The 21,576-nt window shown below is 31.4% G+C and overlaps 4 protein-coding genes and 1 long non-coding RNA gene across 11 annotated transcripts; 2 read left to right on the forward strand and 3 right to left on the reverse strand.

Annotated features, from left to right (window-relative positions):
- Window positions 1-1,047: 1,047 nt before the first annotated feature.
- On the forward strand, window positions 1,048-4,026 carry LOC122857461. Its single transcript, XR_006374197.1, has 3 exons — window positions 1,048-1,495; window positions 1,601-1,655; window positions 1,732-4,026. It is a non-coding gene; the product is annotated as an uncharacterized LOC122857461 (long non-coding RNA).
- A 440-nt stretch (window positions 4,027-4,466) lies between these two features.
- On the reverse strand, window positions 4,467-6,600 carry LOC122857460 (THAP domain-containing protein 1). The gene is made up of 4 exons (XM_044159633.1): window positions 6,361-6,600; window positions 6,032-6,227; window positions 5,748-5,933; window positions 4,467-5,670 (listed from the first exon to the last, which is right to left on the reverse strand). Exons 1-4 carry the CDS (start codon window positions 6,429-6,431, stop codon window positions 5,233-5,235), a joined length of 891 nt encoding a protein of 296 aa, XP_044015568.1. The 5' UTR covers window positions 6,432-6,600; the 3' UTR covers window positions 4,467-5,232.
- Window positions 6,601-7,180: 580 nt separating this feature from the next.
- Window positions 7,181-15,782, forward strand: LOC122857463. 7 transcript variants are annotated; one of them, XR_006374199.1, is made up of 6 exons: window positions 7,181-7,316; window positions 7,421-7,509; window positions 7,598-8,481; window positions 10,073-10,266; window positions 13,717-13,820; window positions 15,677-15,782. XR_006374199.1 is itself a non-coding variant. In XM_044159638.1 (5 exons), the coding sequence occupies exons 2-4, from the start codon at window positions 7,429-7,431 to the stop codon at window positions 10,257-10,259; spliced, it is 1,152 nt and encodes a 383-aa protein (XP_044015573.1). In that variant the 5' UTR covers window positions 7,181-7,316; window positions 7,421-7,428; the 3' UTR covers window positions 10,260-10,266; window positions 14,421-14,841. The 7 variants fall into 7 exon arrangements, 3 of the variants coding, with proteins under 3 accessions (XP_044015573.1, XP_044015572.1, XP_044015571.1); XR_006374200.1 differs by lacking the exon at window positions 15,677-15,782 and adding an exon at window positions 14,421-14,841 and having other exon boundaries at window positions 7,181-7,320; XR_006374201.1 differs by lacking the exon at window positions 15,677-15,782 and adding an exon at window positions 14,421-14,841 and having other exon boundaries at window positions 7,181-7,320; window positions 7,424-7,509.
- On the reverse strand, window positions 11,060-13,742 carry LOC122857464 (DNA damage-binding protein 1-like). The gene is made up of 2 exons (XM_044159639.1): window positions 13,470-13,742; window positions 11,060-13,378 (listed from the first exon to the last, which is right to left on the reverse strand). Exon 2 carries the CDS (start codon window positions 13,328-13,330, stop codon window positions 12,368-12,370), a length of 963 nt encoding a protein of 320 aa, XP_044015574.1. The 5' UTR covers window positions 13,331-13,378; window positions 13,470-13,742; the 3' UTR covers window positions 11,060-12,367.
- Window positions 15,154-17,573, reverse strand: LOC122857462 (probable protein phosphatase 2C 21; the record flags this gene model as incomplete). Its single annotated transcript, XM_044159634.1, has 3 exons — window positions 17,368-17,573; window positions 15,357-16,451; window positions 15,154-15,255 (listed from the first exon to the last, which is right to left on the reverse strand). Coding segments are annotated over exons 1-3 (1,308 nt in total), but the record flags the coding sequence as incomplete, so codon positions are not given.
- Between the last annotated feature and the right edge of the window lie 4,003 nt (window positions 17,574-21,576).

Raw genomic sequence — 21,576 nt, forward strand, 5'->3', positions numbered from 1 at the left:
GAGCAAACAAAAATATTCTGACAAAAAGGATTTTCACACATTTTTCACTTGACTTTCTTTCACTGAACAACGTTGGGGTTACACTGATTAATAAAAGACACATATCACTTCACAACAATAATCCAAGTAATCAGGTCCGTGTTTGGGCACTATTTTCATACGTGGCATTTACACTACATTCTCACGCAATTTCAATGCCCTTAAGTCAGGATTTTGGACCAACCAAATGATAATTGATTGACCAATAATAATGACTAATAACAAAGGAGAGCAATTAACTATGTAAGCAATAATAATAATAATGTCAAACATGTCGGGTAACTATCTGGAAGGGAGAGGGGGGCAGTTTAGAAGAATAATCTTCTACTTCTGGAGGGGGTAATTGGATAGACTCCACTTGGGGGTGGTGGGTAATTAGATAGAAGGGATGGCTCCGCTTCTAGGGGGTATTTGGGTAGAAGGGATGGCTCCACTTCTAGGGGGTATTTGGGTAGAAGGGATGGCTCCACTTCTGGGGGTAATTGGGTACAATTGGGTAGAAGGGATGACTCCACTTCTAGGGGGGGTAATTAGGGATAGAGGGTAATAAGGGATGGGAATTGGGTACAATTGGGTAGAAGGGATGACTCCACTTCTAGGGGGGGGTAATTAGGGATAGAGGGTAATAAGGGATGGCTCCGCTTCTAGGGGGTAATTGGGTAGAAGGGATGACTCCACTTCGGGGGGGGGGGGGTCCAAGGTTCTGGGATGACTCGCCAGAGAACCTGGATGCTCTACTGCCCGAAGGCTGAGAGGTCTTTTGAGAGCTGTGCCCTGGCTTATATAGCCATGATTTTACCCTCTCCAATATTACTCCCACTATAACCAATATAAACCAATCATACCACCCACTGAAATATAATAAATCTGGAGCGTGAACTTCTACATATGCCCAGCCAATGCACGGACGTGTTGTCAGAGATAGCGATACACTGTGGTATTTCTCTCTCACTAATGCATATGCGTACATTAAATCTTGTACAGTCAACGTGTATACAAACTAGTAGTAGTAGTCATATATTTAATACTACGTAGTAGTGCTGCACTACACTAAACTATAATAATGATTGCGAGCTTCACTTATTATTCATGAACTATTCACCTCCATGATGAACTAGAAAATCTAAATTTTATTGATACGGATATATACTCTTGAAAGTTTCAAATTGAAAGCTACAAAAATAAGAAAAAAAAATGTATAAGCAAAATTGCTGCGTTTTGCAACAAGCTCCGGGTGTTGAAATCATTTTTACATTGAGGCTAGAAAATAAACACCAATACTCAAAATTATAAAAGATATTTATTTTTTTTTTTTTCAAGCGAATATTCAAAAATAAAAAAAGGAATCAAAGACAAGCTATAAAAAGTAAACTCAATGAGAGCAAAAAAAAAAAATTGAGAGATTATAATTATTAATTATAATTGAAAAACAATATGTAATAGCCTCCATAAAATAGTAATTTATTTATTTATTATATTTAAGATTTTACTTTTTATTTTTTCTTCAAATATAATGCAGAATTTATTTTCTTGGTTTGTTTATTTATCGATTTATTTACAGTGAAAAAATGGAAATGTGGCAACAAGAAATTCTTCGATTATGACAAAATTAATGAGTTAATAAATAACAATAATAAATTAATGAATCATTTTAATTTTGCCATAAACGTAAAACTTTATCTTTACCACCAGAGACAACTCTTAAACCATCTGGTGCCCAGTCAACACCATATACTTCATCTGCATGTCCAGGAAGATCTTGTGCAAGTTTTTTTGTTTTCATTGACCAAACTTTAAGAGTAGAATCAGATGATCCACTAACAAGAAGACGTGAATCAGCACTCCAAGCAATTGTGTATACTGCCTGAACATGACCACGAAGAGTACTTATAAATTTACCAGTTAATCCTTCCCACAGTTTGATGGATTTATCAAATGATGCTGATGCAATTATACGTCCATCAGGTGAAAATTTCACATCATTAATCAATTGCTGATGTCCAGTCATTTTTTCTGTAATTATTAAATTATTTTTTTCATTCAAATGATTAAAAAGTTTCAATTTAATAATAAATTTTTCAAGTTACTTACGAAATGATTTCTTTTCTTTTTCTGGTTTCCATAAATGGAGTGTATAGTCATCTGACCCAGATATTAATATTTCTTCTCCAATTGCTTGATAACGTTTTAATGCACGTTGACATGGATCTTTTTCCTCGTTTGAACTTTTGGACATGTCAAATGGACCAGTTCGAAGAACATAATCAACATTCAAAGCTAATGAATTTATCCAGTGGGCATGACCAACAAGAATTCGACACAAAATACCCTAAAATGCAACAAAAAACATCATTAAAGATTATTGATAAGTATTGTTTAAAATTATCATTGTTTTTATTATTCGTTTTAAATTTAATTCTTACGTCTTTTGCACGCCAAACTCTAATTGTCTTATCTTGTGATCCAGAATAAATTAGTCCACTTCCACCCCATTTAACACAAGTAACACTTTTTGTATGTCCAGCAAGAACAATAGTCGTTTGTCCAAGTATTGAATCCCAAATTCTCAAATCACCATCTTTAGATGATGATACAAAATATCGACATTCAGTATTTTGATGATACGGCTCCCATGCAAGTGCAGTTATAAAATTTTTATGTCCAGTCATATTGCGACCTTGATAATCAAAAAACGAATAAACGAATAAAATTAGTTGAACATTTACATTGATATATTAATAGAGTAAATATTTTGAAATAAATATTTATATTTTTATCTGTTTTTATTACCAATTTGGTTGCCAGTTGCTGGATCCCATTGTATAATTGTACCATTCTTGCATCCTGATATTAATTTTTTACCACATGGTGACCAAGATATACAAAGTACCCAATTTTTATGTCCAGAACAAGTGAACTGAGGTGTCTGAGTAAAAATATCCCACAATCTTACTGTTGTATCTCCTGAACCACTTGCTAAATTTTGACCATCTGGAGAAAATGCAACAGAGATGACTGCCTCCTTGTGACCTTGAATGTTTTTAATTAAAATAGTTTATTTAACCGAAAAAAAATCATCATTATTTGTATTAAAAATATTCCTTAAAACTGGCATACCTTCTATGGATCCTGTACACCTGGTTACTGATCTAACCTTAAAAACTGCTTGTGGTTGATAAACAATATCCACAATATTTTCACTTATTGAAAAATCTTTACCAAGATTATCTATCAATGATCCGGTGATTTCGACATCATTTACAAAAAATGCTAATGGAACTGGATCCTCATTTTTCAGCAATGCATTGCAAATTAATTGAAGTTTTCCAACTGTTATGTTGATAGGAAGGTCCAATGTATCACCACATAAAACTTCACCACTATGTGATTTAATTCTGGATAAAATTGTTTTTGATGAATCATCATCAGCGGATGTTTCCATCATGGTCTCCATGCTCCAAAATCATATACAAGTACAGGTCTACTTTTTAATTTTCTTTCATTAACCGTCAAAAAAATGTATAACAGCTGATTAAAGTAGGGTTAAGACATAAACTCATGGGCATTCAGCATGGAGATGAATATTTAAAGCCCGGTGTCCACTAGAGGACAACCGGCGAGCAGTGTTGGGTAGGTATCAGTACGTATGATACCGCAGTATTATACCGAGGTTTAAGACAAGTTTTAAAACAGTATAATACATCAAGAGTTTCATACTTTCATATCCAAATGGAGGTGCATTTTTGCACATTTTTGAATCGAGGTTTACTCACTGAGCTTATATTTAGTATCAATACAGTAATTCAAGATATTAAATTATTATTAGGTACAGAACTTAGGATAAATGCTTATCAAAAGCAAAAAAAAGTATTTGTAATAATAATCAAACAACAAATATAATGAAGAAAATGTCAATAATAGCAATATTTGTAATAATAATCAAATAATAAATATCATAAAAAAAAATATCAATAATATAAAGAACAAGTATTCTTAAATGAGTTATTAACAAGTATAAAAATTAAGAATTAACATTTTTTCTTTAAATTATTCAAACTCAAACATTCATTTAAATAAAATTTTAAACGTTACTGAATAAAACAAGTTTTGTTAGTTTTGGACGCATAGATGCTTTGGTACCCAAATCATTAAGAGTTTTCAATTTAGAATATGCATGCAACAAACGAATTTTTACGTATGCTGCAGTGAAGAATTTTATAATTTTATACTCATGTAATTGATTCCAGTCATGTACAGTTTCAACAACTGGATGAGCAGGAATAAATAATTTTGAAATGATAGGCAAAAAATGTGTTATTGCAGCAGCACACATTGTTTCTCTAAAATTTATGTCGTTAATATTTTTGAAAATATCAACTTGTGCTCTAAATAATTTTTCACAATATTTAGCAATTTCAAAAATACTTTTAGATGGTATACACAGTCCTCCTCTATCAACAAAACATGTGAATGATTTGTATTGATTTAAATCAGGAACTGTATAATTATGCTCATTATTTAATTCTGATAGAACTGTCATGACAGAAAGAACAATTACATTTATTAATAAATTTTCTAACAATATTTCCAGCTATATGTCAACTGGCATATAGTGATATAAAATTGAAAAAATATTATTTTGGCGATTGTTTATACTTTAAATGCTTAATTATACTGTTTTATTATGTTTTTTACATGCAATTGTTATTAACAATTAATTTAAAAATTATAAACAAAAAAAAAAATTTTTTTTTTTTAATTTTTACAAGTTTTTTTATATTTTTTATTAATTTTTATATAGAAAAATACTAATCTATCATTAATAAAGTCTATTATAATGTTTAAACAATTTAAAACAATGAAAAATGCATAAATTAGACAGCTCTCAATTCGGTGTCGAAAGCCTGTCGATTTAGTGACAAAATATCTCGGTAATAATGACCGAGTCAATTACCGATTAATGGTCTGAGGCTCGACAGCTTTCTGACTCCAGTAGAAATGCGAATCATGTCAATCTAACCTCTCTACCGTGTATAATTTAATCTCTTATTTAATATTAAATACATGTACTAATCAAGGTTTCAGTCAGTTTAAGTTATTGTTTATAATCTTATATTTATTTCATATTTTTCCAACTCATTTCGATTATCCGGTGCTCGTGAATTACGTTTTATATATGCTGTCGAATGGCTGTCAATTCGCTGTCGACTGAGTGCTACATTGGAGAGTCGAGCCATCCGCTAGGGATGTAGCATTTATACACTTTTGTAATGTTGTTTTATCAGGAAGACATAATTTTTTTTGTAATGATTTATATGCTTGAGGTGAATAGAAATAAATCGTGTTAGCAAATTCTTTCATTTTTTCTGTATACCGATAGCCTTTTTTTGGTTTATCTTGGTTATTCTTTAAATTTAAAAAAAGTTCTAATACTTCATTAGAGAATCTTTTTTGAAGTTCTTTTTCTAATTTTTCTGTACAATTACCTTCACTTCTCAGTAATTTAATAACATTAGACATTTTTTCAAGTTTTTGATGATTACGTTGTAGTCTTCTCTGAAGAGTTTTAATTCTTCTTCGATAAGAAGTTTCTTTCTCTTCTAAAATTTTGTTGTTTGTGCTTTCAGTTCTCTGAAAATGATAGAAATATATTACATGGTTTAAAATTACTCTCATTATGAATCGAATAGATTTAATAATATTTATACTTGTTCATCAGTGTTGAGTGTTTCCATGTTTTTTGCTGAAGATGAATCGTTACTATGCTCGTGAAGTATATTATTTGTTAAAGGAGTTAGAGAATGTTGTGAACCTTCACAAAGTGGTGACAAGTTAGTGAGGATGTTCTGAGTTGAATTATTGGTGACATTGTCATGAGAAGAATCAGATAGTGCCTGTAATTTATGTCAATAGATTTATAAATAAGTGTTGTATATCAAAAAGTTGATTTCAAATAAAAAAATCGAAAACAATAATTAGTTGAATAACTTACGTTTGACAGGTCATAACATGGAAAAATTTGTGGTACAGCATTTTTTTTTAGGCGTCTGTAAATTCTTCCATTATTTTCATAATCATTTTCAGTAAAATGATCACTACAAATGCGTGAACTTTTGTTGATATTGTTATTCCTAAGTGGCATAACATTAACCCAAGCATTTAGTAGTGATGGATTTGACCATGGAAACCTTCAAATTATAATAACAAGTTTTTAATTATTATATCGAATTGTTCCACTACTAAACTGTATTGATTTATTATATTTATTTTTAATCAACAATACTATTATTTAAACATTATTATAATAAAAAAGGCAAATACCTGTGAAATGTGAGGTTAGAATTTGGAATCCAATCATTTTTACAATTTTTAACGCAACAATACACCACCATTTTTAATCCGAAATAAGTTAAAGCACGAATATTAGTTTTTGTTTTGTTTTGTACTTTGTGATATTTTTTATTAAACAATATAATTTATAAAAATATTTTTGATAGTTTTTGATGTCAAACATTCACAATGTTCCATGCACTGAAACATAATAATAATAATACTGCAGATACTGCACTCTGCAATTCTACTACATAGTACTGTATTTACATAGTTTGTATGTACGTTGACTGTACAGGAGTTGTTGTGCGCATGCGTGAGTGAGAGGGAATGCCAATTAATATATTGCTATCTCTAGCGACACTCCGTGCATTGGCTAAGCATAGGAGTTCACCTTCCAGTTTTATTATATTTCAGCATGGAGTTTAACACCTCCATGTATTTCAGTGGGTTTACTGCACCCGTATTCTCAGGGCAAATTTTATACAATTTAGGGCTTCTTTTTGCCACTGATGGCGCTTATAAAATTTTTTTTATATAGATTTTACATATAAAAGCTCCACAAGCGCCACCGGTGGATGAAAAAAGCCCTAAATTGTAATGCCCTGTGAATACGGGTGCAGGGTTAACCATGGAGGTCTACAAGGTCCAAGGAGGGTAATCTCTCGAAAGCTCACAGAATCAGAATCAATCAGAATAGAGCAAGTCAGTACTTTTTTTTGCCAGTGATGGCGCTTGTGCTCTGTCGGCCCCATGTCACATGTTATGTTTGTTTACTTTTTTTTGTGAACTTTTTCACATTATAAACATAAACTTGACAAGTCTATGTTGTATGAATCTATGTTTATAATAGTCAAAGTATAATCATTTAATAATTTGTGTGACTATTTTTACTAAAATCATTAAGTAATAAATTAATTTCACCAGTAATAAGTCTACATTTAAACGTAAGTGAGTTCTTTATATTTTAATTGTTTACAACATTATATTATATTAATTAGAGTTATAACTATATTTATAATAATTTTATTATTACTGCTGTTTTTTTTAGCAGGAAACATGGTACGGAAATGTATTGTCCTCAACTGTCAATCATCAAAGGGGAATAAAAATAATATTTCTCTTTTTCATGTTCCAAAGGTAGAATTTCAATGAAATATATTATACAAGCATATATATATTCATTTTACATTTAAATTTGCATTTAACATATTCTTAACAACTTTAGGATCCTCAACTTTTTGATGCTTGGAAATCAAATCTTCCAATGCTACGGAAACCTCTCAGTGTATTAAGTTTGGTTTGTGAAAAACATTTTCATCCAAGTGATGTTCTGTCACAATATACTCAAAAATTACCTTCAGAAACGTGGATATATCCTCGTAGTAAAAAAGGACTGAAACCTAAGGCTGTCCCTATATCTTCAGACGTCTGTTCAACTCCAGATAATACAATATTACAGGTTGATAACGAGACAAGAAAAGCAAATGATGAAGTACCAAATGAATCTAATATTGATGCACCAATTGATTCTTATGTTCATGCATCCATTGATTCTGATGTTAATGTACCAGATGAGCATGAATTTTATGTACCAATTCAATGTAATGTTCATGAACAAATTGACTCTGATGTTCATGTACCAGATGAGCATGAATTTGATGTACCAATGCAATGTTATGTTCATGAACAAATTGACTCTGATGTTCATGCACCAACTAAATCATCATTACATACGATACATGCGTCAACTCAGACTGTAGACCATGAAGACATGGAAATTCAAGAACTACCAACTGAACACTGTAAAGTGCCATTTACTTTTGATTCTCTACTCAATAACCTGAATAATATAAAATATCCTGGAAATTGTGACTGGGCTCATACTGTAGCCCCTGATAAAAAAACAGTAATTTTTGTATCGGTTCCAACTGATAATATATTGCGTCGAGTGGAAATATATGATAATTTAAATTCTCGGGTTTTGATGGAGTTTGTTCATGTACATCAAGATTATTTGCAGCATAATTTCAAAAATATGAGTCAAGTCGTTGATTATTTAACAACAATTTATAATTGGAAACTCTGTGCCACTTTAAAAGATACTGGAAGGTAAATTGTTTTAACTGAATACATTATACAATCCCGAGGAACGAAATTTATATATATCTTTATATACCTTTATATATTCACATATAACTTTATAAAATTTTATAAAATTTTATATAATTTTATATAATTATATAAAAATTTGAAGAATTTTTAAACTCTCTATATATAATTATATACAACTTTATAAGGTTATATACAGCTATATATAATTTTATAAAGTTATATATAAATGTGTACAAAGTTGTGAACGATTTGTGTATAAGTATATATAATTATATAAAGCTATATATTTCTATATGTAGCTGTATAAAGTTTCATATAGTTTTATAAAAGTATATAAACTTGTATATGAATATACGAAGATATTTTTACCCAAGGAACGATCGTTATAAAGGTATATAAAGTTATATATAGTTATATACAATTGTATGAAGATATATACAATTGTATATGACTATATATAACTTTATAAGGTTATATATAGCTATATAGCAGTATAAATAAGTTTTATACATGTACAGTTTTATATAATTATATTAACCTTTATAGAACATAATATTTATAAATTAGTGAACCAAGTTACAAATAATAAAATAGAGCGAGTTCATATATTCGCTGGCTTCTTTAATTGGAATAATGTGTTCTATTCAGTTCAACAGCATCATGAACGAAAATGATAGGTTACTATCGAAAAAGGTCAATAAGTATAATAAGTATGTAAGCAAAGAAGGTATAATAAGGTAAATAGAGTTTACACGGAAAAAAATTTCATCAAATTTTACTATGCTGCCACATTACCAAGAACTATCTTTGACTATTAAAAATTTACTATTTTAACGAAAAAACAATTGTAGTCTTGAAAAATTAAAATGTACCATAGCAATTTTCTTACGTTTTTTTGCTATTTTGATGAAAAAATTACAACGCATAAAGAAATTTTACAGAAACCAAATTTAAAATCCAGCCTAAAATTACATTGCAGCATAGCAAAATATTTTGCTTTGTATATTTATAAATTTACTCTGCTGTTGTGGACAAAATTAAAATGATCTCTGAAAATTTACAATGTCGCGTAATTTTAATAACAATAACATATTTAAAATTACAATGGGGCATAGCAAATTGATGACGGACTCAAAATGTCAACTGCCCCCACTTTTTAGTCAACTGCGCAGGCGTGACTTTTGCTTGTTGATGTAAAGCAAATAAATTTTTGTATTCACATGCGTTATCGTGGCGCATCGGGTACTGCGTCGGGTTGGTAACCGAAAGGTATGGGGTTCAAGTCCTGAGCGTGGACAGTTTTTTATGTCTAAATTTTGCGTTTGACCATTTTAAAATACAGTTACATATACATTTATACAATTTTATATACCTTTATACACTTGTATAAAATTGTATGAAGTTTTATATAGTTATATAAAGTTTTATACAACCTGTTATATATAGCTTTATAAATAAAGTGGCAATATAAAACCATATATAACTTTATACAACTTTATAAAATTTTATATAATTATATAAAGTTATATATAAATTTCGTTCCTCGGGATGTATATTATTATTATCTCTTTATATGTTTACGTTTTAGATTCGTTTTTGATACCGTTTGTGAAGGTATTGTTTCTTGTTGTATTAAACAAGGTATTGGTCGACCACGTTTAAGGTGCATGTCTTGTGTTATAAAATTAGAATCCAAGAAGTATCGAAAACCTCCACCAACTACTACAGTAAAAAAAGTCTTAAAAAAAAAGATCTTGCAGCAGAAGGTGATTTAAGCAAAAGGTAAAGTGCCATTAAATTATTATTATTATATAAACATGACCTAAGATCTCAAATTTTAAGCTTTTTCATAATTTTTCGTATGCGAATACACTTTGTCATCGTTACAATGATATTCATTTATCATCAAATAGAGAAAAGACTCAAATGTATACAAAAATAGCAAAATTATAGTAGGTATTAATATTTGCAACGAGCAAAAAAATGTAATGATTCATTCAAACTACATAAAAAAAAAAAATGTAAACATCGGTAATTATAATTTTTTAATAATTATATACTTAGATTTTTCACATTATCGTGTATTCATGAGAGTGCCAAAAATGTAAACATGGGGCTGACGGAGCACAAGCGCCATCACTGGCAAAAAAAGGTACTGACTTGCTCCATTTCGTGAGCTTCACCAACAGCCTATGCTTTAACAGCCTATGCTTGTAGACCTCCATGGGGTTAACTTAACACCAGACTTCATCCCTGGGATCCATTCGTAATAGGTGCTTTCTTTTGGGTATTTTATTCCTATTTATTTTTGCGCATGCGTGGTTGAATGCGCAGTCAGCAAAAAGTCAGTTTGCAATAGCGTAGTACATGAGTGGCTAGGGAGCGTTCGATAGCTGCAGTCCGATTCACAGGGCAAATTTCTTACAATTTAGGACTTTTTTTTGCCGCTAATGGCGCTTGTAAATTTTTTTTTATATAGATTTCACATACAAAAGCTCCACAAGCGCCGCCAGTGGAGGAAAAAAGCCCTAAAGACCTGTGAATTAGACTGCTGGCCGAGGCCAAAAATCCGGCCAATTTTTCATCATGGTTTATTTTATATGTTCGTAGTGTCAGCACTGCTACATTATAATTTCAAATATTTAAATGGGATTATCTCATAGCAATTTTTGGTTTATCAAGTTGTCTTTCTGTTGGCTCAGGCCGAGACCCTCGGCCAGCTATCGAACGCTCCCCTAGATCAGCTATGTTTTAATTCTTATTTTTTAAGAATTAAAATTTATTGAAAATTCACCTTTATTTGTTCGATGCCACTGTTCTCTCCTCATGTTTGCATAATATGCGTATATGTATGATCATGCTCATTGAAGTGAAAAAAATAAACATCTAAAAAAAAGCACCTGCTATCTTGAAGATCCGAAAAAATGAGAGTTTGTGAACGGACCCTAGAGCCGGTGAGTTGAAGTGCGTGGTGATAAAAACTGCGCATTACGTAGTGCGCAGTACATGAGTAAAAGTAGTGCACTCTAGATAGCCACCATAATTTATGCAACAAAATGTTACCACTGGAATAAGAGCTCAAACTAGGTGCTTTCTTTTGTGTATTTATTCTTTTTCCTGTTTATTTTCGCGCATGCGCAGTTAAATGCAGCGTAGGACATAAAGAGCTGGATCAGCCATGTTTTAATTTTTATGTTTTAAGAATTATTTGTTTCGACGCCACTGCTCTCTCCTTAATTTTGCATGATTTACGCATGTGTATGATCATGCGCATTAAAGTGAAAAAAAAAATACACAAAAGAAAGCACCTACTCACGACAAGCAACATTTTGATTGTAAAACGCACTGAGCATGCGCAACAAGTTGGGTTGTGTCGAACTCATAAATATGGCCGTTTTAATTCCCATAAAGCTAGTGATATGTACCCAGTTGACGTGATTTTTCTAGTAATTTTACGTACTGCGCATGTTCAGAACGCTCAGAATTATGTCGGCTATGTTTACAAGCGAAACGTTGCTTGTCGTGAGTTTGAGCCCTTAGAGATCCTAGAGAAATAATTAAATTATTAAATTTATACATTGAATATGAGTAGATATGGGAAGAGGCAAAACACTATAGATTTTTATATTTTGATTTTTATTAATCGATTTAATGTTGCCAAATACAACCGTTATACATATTTCAAAAAAAAATTTGAGTTGGTACACTAAATACCCAAAATTGATATTTAAAATTGAAAATTGCGCAACAGCATGTGCACAATTCGATACGGAAATCTTTGAATATTTCCGTAAAACATCACTTCTGGGTAGAGAATCATCTATGGATCCACTCTACTGTGCCGTCAATAGCAGCCCTGGAGAGTCAACTATGTACTTTGTATTCACCTGAACATTCTCAGGAAAAACTGGCTAAAACGTGTGACGACAGTTCTTAGGTAAACCATAAACAGAGACATGATTGAGTTAAACCTGTTGCCGCCTTTTGTAGCACTCTTTAGAGAGGAAAATTTTACCATTTCTCCTTCAAGATCAACAACAGCTTTATCAACAATTTCTACACAATATGATCCATATTGATCAGGTTTTGTAAGGAGTTTTATCAATTGCGAATCACCTAAACGACTTTCGACAAATACAACATCATTGTCAAAATATGTTATACACTCAGGAATGCTGACTTCACCCAAAAATTCAAATTTTAAATCCTTTATGACAGTGGTACCGTCAGGTTTTCTTTCTTGTTCGAGACATAATATGAATAGATTACCAGCCATGTCACCAAGCAAATAACGTAGACCTTGTGCATCAATTTTGGCATAACATGTTATTGGACTGTATTTGAGTATTGGTGGAACAATTGCAACCCAAGAAGGGCCATGATCATGATAAAGTATACTCTCTTGACCGATGAATATTGCTCCACATGTTGGAGATGGCACTCCTATAACCATCCTTGTTTCACGCTCAACACTCTCCTTCCAGAGTTCTTTCACAAATTTTTTGTCACGCAGGGATATTTCGTGAGTTTTTACCCGACGATCATCTATGTCTTGATGAATTATGACCACCGTTGGGTTGGCACAGCCATGAAGAAAATCAACATTTATAACTAGCTGTTCATCCATACGTATTGATGATGCCTTTAGCTCTGGGTTAGCTTTCTCAAGTGGTATTATTGTAAAGAAACCATCATACAATCGAAGACCAATAACTCTTGCTTCTGGATCAATAACTGCTTTGATATCTGCATTCTCTAACGGTTGACTAATGCTGTCAGCAACATTACCAGTTGCTTTTTTTATTATTTCCATGTCTTCACCCACCCCAGAACACTCAAGTATCATGGCATCATATGTTGTTGTAAGAAGAAAAAGCAAATCTTTTTTTTCATGCTGAAAATTGATTAATATTATTATTCAATTTCGAAAATATATTTTTTATATAATAAACTAAAAATTATTTTTGTTTTTATTAAATACTTACAAGAGGTCGGAATATTTTAATGACCGATATTTCTCCATGAATTTCAATTCCTTTGAGTGGTCGTAAACCTTCTGGTGTAAGTAGGTAGATTTCTAATTTTGTATCCTTAGCCAAAATAAGATTTGAATCTGTTGATGATGTAAAATTGCCTAAAAATAATTAAAAACATTTGGATTAGTATACTTGTAAGCTTAAGGCGAGCTTTTGTTATTTGAAATTGATCTTGATTTCTCTTTGTTATTAACAGAACTATGTTGAGCAATGAGATAACAACAAGTATTCTTACCTGAAACACAAGCTGTTACTGCTGTTGGTTGATGAACTGTTACAACGTGAGCCATTATTTAAGTGGTATGATATAACAAAATCAGTAATTATTAATTATAAACTTTATATTTAGCTTATTAACCTTTCACTTTGTTAATTGTTAAATTAGTTAGTAAATGCAATATACAACACGTGGCTTTATGATAAACGTGATGCAATGTGATGAATCTAGTATGGAATATGCGCATATGATAGAATAGGTTGGAACCTTGGAACATGTGCTTTTTTTCACATGTGGTTATCCCCACTTTAAATGATCCCCCTCTATTTTTTTCCCTTTCTTTTTTAACTTGCGTGAAATTAGAAGCGCAATAGGAGCGGTCTTTGCACTCTTTGGACTTGGGGCCCATTTGAAAACTGACTCAGAAGCCCGGAAGTTCAAGATTGCGATCATAGAAAACTTTTGATATTTTGTTGTGGTAGCCATGATTTTTTTTATTTACAAAACAATTTGAAATTGTGATGACAGTTGAGAGGTGATCTACCGGATCTTGCGATAAACAAAAATGTGCAAGAACTAATTAAATATCAATAAATTAATAATATGGAAATTAAATTAAGGCAATAATTAAACACAATTATGATAAATATTAATTTAATGTTTATAATTTTTTTCTCTTCTAGAAGTGGAACAACTTGAAATCATTGAGCACTTTACAGTTAATTGAATTTACAAAGAAAAAAAGAAAATTAAAATTTAACTTTGGGTCTCTTATCTTTCATGTTGTCGATAATAGATATATTTAATAAGCTGCAAAAAGAAATAGTTTTAAACCAGAATAAGTGAATAATCATTTTCTTCTGATAAAAATTTATATAATTTTGTTTATTTTAATTTTTCGATACATCAACATTATTATAATTATTTTTTTCTTTTTGTGTGTGTACTGTTGAGACTGGCTAATGTACGAATATGTGTAAGCTAAAGACAAATAACCAAGTTGTATAGTTTTTACATTTTTTATTTCTTCAAAACAATTATTAGAGAATTTTTCTTATTCTCAAAAGGCACATTTTTTTATCTTTCATATGGTTTCAAAATATTTTTCAGATAATTATCTGTATGTATGTTTGTGATAACGTCAAATATCTAATAATAATTGAAAATTTCGATTTCAAGTGATTCTTATAATTCACGAAGAAACTACAAAGTTTACATCCGCATCAGCCAAAATTGTTATTTAATCTATAAAATTTTGTTAGGAAAATAAAACGAAAAAAAAAAAGCATTATTATTGTAAAAATAAGAAATATTTTTGAAATACAATTCTATCACCTTAAATTACTTTTTTAAATTATTTATTTTTCTTTTTTTCTTTTTTGTACCTTCAACTTCGTTATTTTCAATATTATTTTTTGGAATCAGTGTTGAATTTTTAAATTTAACAATAATTGTTGTCATATTGTCACAGCCTAATTGAGCACCACGTGTGTCTGGAGCTAAGCAGTGGTCAAAAAGCTATAAGTTAAAAAACGAAAAAAAAAGTATTGATTACTAATGCTTCAAATTCAGACAAGATTAAATATAAACATGTATTGAATGTAAATAGTGTATCTTACCTCTTCACAAACTTTTGAAATATTATCTCCAGCATCATTGATTTTCTTTTTGACGAACTTCACGACTTCAGAACTAGACATAGAATTCCAAATGCCATCACAAGCCAAGATAAGAAATTCATCTCTTTTCGGATCAATTAAAATATGTCTAATATCAGGAAGTGCTGAAATCATTTGATCTTCAGGTGGAAGTTCTGTATTTTGTTTGTATTGATGATCACCAATTGCTCTTGAAAGATTAAGATTGCCATTGACTCTTCCCTGCCAAGTTACTTCACCACCAGCTCTTTCAATTCTCTTCATTTCTTCTGTATCTTTAGGTTTATGATCTAAACTGAGCTCGAGTGCTTTACCATCACGACATAAGACACATCTCGAATCACCAGCATTTGCAACATACAAGTTTTCACCATGAAGAAGTGCAACAATAGCAGTACAACCCGACTTTGAGCCTGGTTCTAAAGATGAGTTATTTTGAGCTTCATCATCATCGTCATCATCATCGTCATTGATATCACAGCTTGATTTATCTTCACCATTAATGTCAGCCTTAATTTTTGATGATACTTGTTCATTAACATCTCCGGAACTGTCAGGCAATTCTTCTTTTTTATCAGCTTTACTTGTCTCCCATGAACTTGAACTGCCTGAACATGATGGATTTTTATCTTTAGCTTTTCTACATCGAAAGTATGAATTTGAAATATTTTTTTTGGAGCAACGTTTCTTTTTAGATTCATCTGATTTAGGTCTATATTGACCAATAAGTTGTTCAAGTGGAATTTCAGCTTTCATCCCTAAATGACTGACTTTATCAGAATCACATGTTTCAGCTATTTCAGTATCAGATACTTTTGTTTTTGCTATTTTTTTCAGAATTTTTATGATTTCTGGTTTTTTTAGTGTTGCATCAAAACCGAGGAAAGCATCAATCAAGGCTTGCCTAACATCACCACGTTTATAAGCATCGGTTTCCTTGATAAATTCAGGCAATTTTTGGGAACAATACTGAGCAACCTCATGACCCGAATGGCCATCATAAACAGCAAATAATGAGGCATTATGATCGAAGTTTATGCAGCAATTGTGAGCGTCCTGAAAGAAAATATAATAATTTTAATTTTTATGGAGATTAGATGATCGTAAGTCGTAACTCTGACGATTTTTAAAAAGCGGGAAACATATTCTTATTTGCATTTATAATCAATTGGTTAGAAGAAAATTTTTCATTATCAAGAGTAATAATAAATATACATCACGCATAAAAAATATTTTTAATCAAGCTTATACTCTGGTGAAGAATTCTCCTTTGCAGATATTTGGAGCAATACTCTGGTAGAAAAAAATTTCTCCGGATTTTCTCTAGATTTTTTCGGACGATCATTTATTCAGATTTTCTCTCGGGATTTTCTTGGAAATAAATTCCTCATTTATTTTTCCTATGTAAACTTTCATTTCTGGTTTTTTTAATTGATTTTTCTCTTTTTTTATTTGTTGGTTTTTTTTTGAGCAAAAATTCCGGAGATCTTATGAAAATATGGTCTGGAAATTACCGCTCGTAAATATCTCCAGAAGTCTCAAAAATAATAAATTTCGAAAATTCTTATATATATTTCTCTATAGATTCGTGTTATTGCACAGTTTATGTTTTTTAAGTAAACAAAGGATAATATTATTAGTCGATTATTTTTTTATATATCAATAATAAGTATAAGTGAATAAATTTTTATTGCGATAACAAAAATGGCAAATAACGCAGAGTCAGAGCTGCCACAAAAAAAAAAAAATATTAAACAGTGAAGTTCGCCAACTTGGAGAATCCAACCGAACTGAACCGAACAATGGTTTTGGGACCCTAATAGTACACGGAGAGTGTGTCATGTGTGTTACCACGTGGTCACACAGACACGTAATTGTTGTGATCTTCTTCTGCCAGTCTCACTCTAATACTAAACCAAGTGGCAACTATATATTATTAATTTGATATGATTAAGTAAATTTTAATATCTACCTCTTGACTTTTTCTCCATCCTTGCATAGAACTCGCGCCAAACACCACATTCTTTCCTATCCCGTGAGTCGAGATTTTTTTTGTTATTGGCTTTGAAAGATATGACCCCATGTTTTTTAATTTCCAGCAGATTTTGTCTAACTATTAACGCACTAATAATAATATTAACTTTATACACTTTTTTTGTACAACGTGCAGCAGCAGCGTTGCCAGACTGATGCACAGAATCAGACAAAATTTTCTGTAGAGACTGTAGAGGACTCACGAAAAATCTGTATTATCTGTATTTTTCTCTGTACTACTTTAGTTTATTATTATTATTTTTTTTTTTTCAAGCTACTCAACCGGTAAAGTACAGACCTAGAATATCGTTTAATGGAGCAATTTAAATTAATTTACGTATTATAGGTATAATATTAATAAATGTATGAAAAAAATAAATACGAGAAGTTTTATTTATTTAACAAGTATTCAATACCCAAAATATATAAATTCATGCGTTACACAAGTTTTTTTTAACGTAATAAAACTCATTTAATTTTTATGTATATTATTTCAAACTATATATACAACTGTAAATACAACTATATATAATATATATACACAATATAGTTATAATATATATATACAACTATATATAGGTACAACTGTATATTAGACCACTCAAAAAAAAAAAAAATATTTCGAGCTTACGCGTCAATCGAAGGAGGTCTGCGAAAACCTCAAAATTCGGGCCTCTTATCTTTTAGGATTACGTTTGTTTATTTTCGGCAATTAACTTATGTGAGTTGTGTCGTTTCTAGATGAAAAGTTATATCACAACTTTTTGTTAAGTTCTATATATTCATATTTAATAGAAAAGTATTATTATATTGATTAATACAAATATTCATTTTACACGACCCTGGTAGAAATAATCTCTCCGGATTTCTCCATATTTCTCCGGATTTTCTCCGGATTTTTTTGGAAAAAAATTCCCTGAGTGGAAATTTCGGTCTGATTCGGATCCAGGTTGGATCCGGTTTATCTGATTACATATCCGAATCGGATCAGGCTGGCCGGATCCGATTCGGACTGAAAATGTAACGCCGGCTGGGCTCCGAATCGGATCCGGTTACAATAAGGACACCATGGGTAAATGGGATATCAAATTATGTAGAATAGAAAAACTTGATATGATTAATACTATATATATGCAACAATGTATTTCATATTATCAAAAAATAAAATGACATTCTGAAATTAATTTTTTTTTTTTTTCAAATACTTCTAAGTTGGATCCGTTTCAAATCAGGGAAACCGGACCCGGCTTACCTTAGCCAAGCCTGACCATATCCGGAGGTTAACTTTGAAAAAAAAAATGAAGTCCGATTAAAGTCCGGCAATCCGGATCCGATTTGGATCAGGAAAGGGTAAGGAAAACCGGATCCGGCTAGCCTGAGCCAAACCTGACTGAACCCGGAATAACTTGTTTGTTGGTTTTTTAAAGCGAAAATTCCGGAAAAAATCCGGAGATATTAAGAAAGTAGTCTAGAGATTACTCCGTTAATATTAAATATCTCCGGAAGTCTCAATTGCGTAGAAATCCGGAGAAAATTCGGAGAGATTTTTTCCACCAGGGAAAGTATAATTATATTCATGAATACAAATAATATATACATTAATAAATTATTATTTAAATAGAAAAAAATTATAGTCAAGTGCTCCAAGTTGCACCCTAAGTGTTCCGTAGGATTTTTCTTTTTTCAATTTTTTTTCTAACGTTCGATTTTTTTTTTTGTTTTTATTTTAAAATAGATGACTTTACAATTGGGCCCTGTAAGAACCCGAGTGAAAATTTAGTTAAGGTTCTGATCAGAACCGGATCAGGAAACATGGCCAGACTGTAGGGTTAGAGCCAGGATACCTGAACAGGAATGGATCAGGATTCCTGACTAGAATATAACCAGGAATCCTGTTCAGGAACGGATCAGAATGTAACGCTTTTTTTTAGGATTCTGATCAGAATCGGATCAGGAAACCTGACCAGTATACCTGATCAAGAATGGAACAGGGTTCCTGATCTGAAACGGATCAAGTAATTTAAAAAAAAAAATTGTTTTTTTTTATTTGATGTTTTGTAAATCGGTTAACTAATTTACTATAGCAATGTTAATGATGAAACAGATTGAACGATAAGATTGTATATACCTAACATAACTGAAATTACCTAACCACTAGCGGGGCGCGAACTCGGATCGTTCAGATTACAACTACGGGCCTTAACACGCGCGGCCATGCTGTCTATCGATGATCGGATGTGATTTTTTGCTTTCATAATAATCACGTCAGCTAAAAAAAACTTAAATTAGAATTTGCGACGTAAATTCAACGTAAAAATAAAATATAACAATTTGTTAAATTGTCCGTTGTCATTTTGTTTTAGAATTAAAATTAAAATTAAATCCAAAAAATATTTATCCTGATAGTATTCTTGTCAGAATCTCATCAGGATTCCCTTTTCAGGACATGCTCAGGTTTCCTGGTCTTTTTCTGAACAGAAAAACTGAGTGAAAAAAGTCAATTTATTTGATATATTTATCCTGATGATATTCTGATCAGAATCTTATCAGGGTTGCCTATTCAGAATACGTTAAGGTTTCCTGTTCCTTTTCTGAACAGGAAAACTGTGTGAAAAAAGTCAATTTATTAAATATATTTATCCTGATAGTATTCTAGTCAGATCCTGATCAGGAAACCTTATTCAGGATATGCTCAGGTTTCCTGTTCCTTTACTGAACAGGAAAACTGAATGGAAAAAATCAGATTTTTTTTATTCATTCACCCTGATAGTATTCTAGTCAAATCTGATCAGGGAACCTTATTCAGAATACGCTAAGGTTTCCTGTTCCTTTTCTGAACAGGATTGAATAAGGTCACCTGACTTAAGGAAATCTTCAGGTATCCTGACCAGATTCGAGCCAGAAATGAGTCAGGTTTCCTGATCCGTTTCCTATCAGGTTCTTAGGTCAAATGAAAAAAATTTTTTCACTCGGGAAAATGGGAATATCAAATCTAATAAGGTCTAATGACCAATAATGAAAAAAAAAATATGATGATTGCTTTTGGGAAAAAAAATCGAACAAAATGAGCATCTCAAGAGTCAATTCGATGGCTGGCCGGATTCGATTCGGACTGAAAATGTAACGCCGGCTAGGCTCCAGATCGGATCCGGCAAACCGAATCTGGTTACAATAAGGACACCTTGGCTAAATCGGATACCAAATTATGTATCCGAAATTACATTTAAGGTAAATAAGGGACTTAGAATATTTTTTCAAAAAAACAACAGTATATTTTTTCAAAAAAAAAACTTAGTATATTTATTTTAAAAAACATACTAATTTTCAAAAAAAGAAAAGAGCCCCCCCTCCCCCCCCTCGTGGCGAGGGTCACAGATTATGCCATTCTACTGCTCTTCGGTTTTCAGTTTTAGCTCTTTCAGTTTTGGCTACTTTTGCCAAGTCAAATAAAAGTAAAATAAGGGACTTGAGTCAAAAATTTTGAGTCTTCACTTATGTAATTTTCAAAAATGTAGTCTAGGAATTTGTCAAGTCTTTTATCTACAAGTTTATTATAACATCGGAAATAACATCGAACGCAAAACTATCACCGACTTGACATGGAGGCAAAAAAGACAAACCCGATAAACTTCTTAAAAAAAAACTGATTTCTGAATTATAATCCTTGTAAAGCAATGTCAAACCATACTCTTAAACTTTTCTCCACCAATTTTGTCCTAAATGGAATCGACACCCACGATTTCTTGCTGTATCGATCGCAGCATGTATCGCGAATTCAAAATCAGCATGTACATCTGATGGGCAAAAATTCAAGTCAAGTTTTTTACATTCTTCTACAAGGTATTTAAAAGCAAGTTCATACGATTTCTGAGTTTTATTTAGTAACAAAAAAAAAAAGCTAATGGAATATAAATATTAGTATATTTAGTGATTCTAATATTTCTTTTAATTAAGTCTATCTCATTGCTATATCTATTAATTGGGAAGGATTACTTCTACGAAGTTCGGTGTGAATAAGCTTTGAGGGACGAACTGATATATTGTCGAGGGCTTTTCGTTTCAGGTTATTATACAGCTTTTGTCTATCAAGTTTCTGAGTTATCATCATTGTCGTGTGCGTCATGTATTAAATTTGAGGCCGTAATTC

The sequence above is a fragment of the Aphidius gifuensis genome, linkage group LG5, assembly GCF_014905175.1.
Source record: "Aphidius gifuensis isolate YNYX2018 linkage group LG5, ASM1490517v1, whole genome shotgun sequence".
Classification (NCBI taxonomy): Eukaryota; Metazoa; Arthropoda; class Insecta; order Hymenoptera; family Braconidae; genus Aphidius; species Aphidius gifuensis.

Bases quoted from the DNA above. Each gene is read 5' to 3' on its own strand.
- LOC122857463 (XM_044159638.1), top strand. From the start codon at position 7,429: ATGGTACGGAAATGTATTGTCCTCAACTGTCAATCATCAAAGGGGAAT. The intron at 7,510-7,597 runs GTAGAATTTCAA...TAACAACTTTAG, and splicing joins CTCTTTTTCATGTTCCAAAG to GATCCTCAACTTTTTGATGC. The intron at 8,482-10,072 runs GTAAATTGTTTT...TTTACGTTTTAG, and splicing joins ACTTTAAAAGATACTGGAAG to ATTCGTTTTTGATACCGTTT.
- LOC122857464 (XM_044159639.1), bottom strand. From the start codon at position 13,330: ATGATACTTGAGTGTTCTGGGGTGGGTGAAGACATGGAAATAATAAAA.
- LOC122857460 (XM_044159633.1), bottom strand. From the start codon at position 6,431: ATGGTGGTGTATTGTTGCGTTAAAAATTGTAAAAATGATTGGATTCCA. The intron at 5,934-6,031 runs GTAAGTTATTCA...CATAAATTACAG, and splicing joins CATGTTATGACCTGTCAAAC to GCACTATCTGATTCTTCTCA. The intron at 5,671-5,747 runs GTATAAATATTA...TATCATTTTCAG, and splicing joins CACTCAACACTGATGAACAA to AGAACTGAAAGCACAAACAA.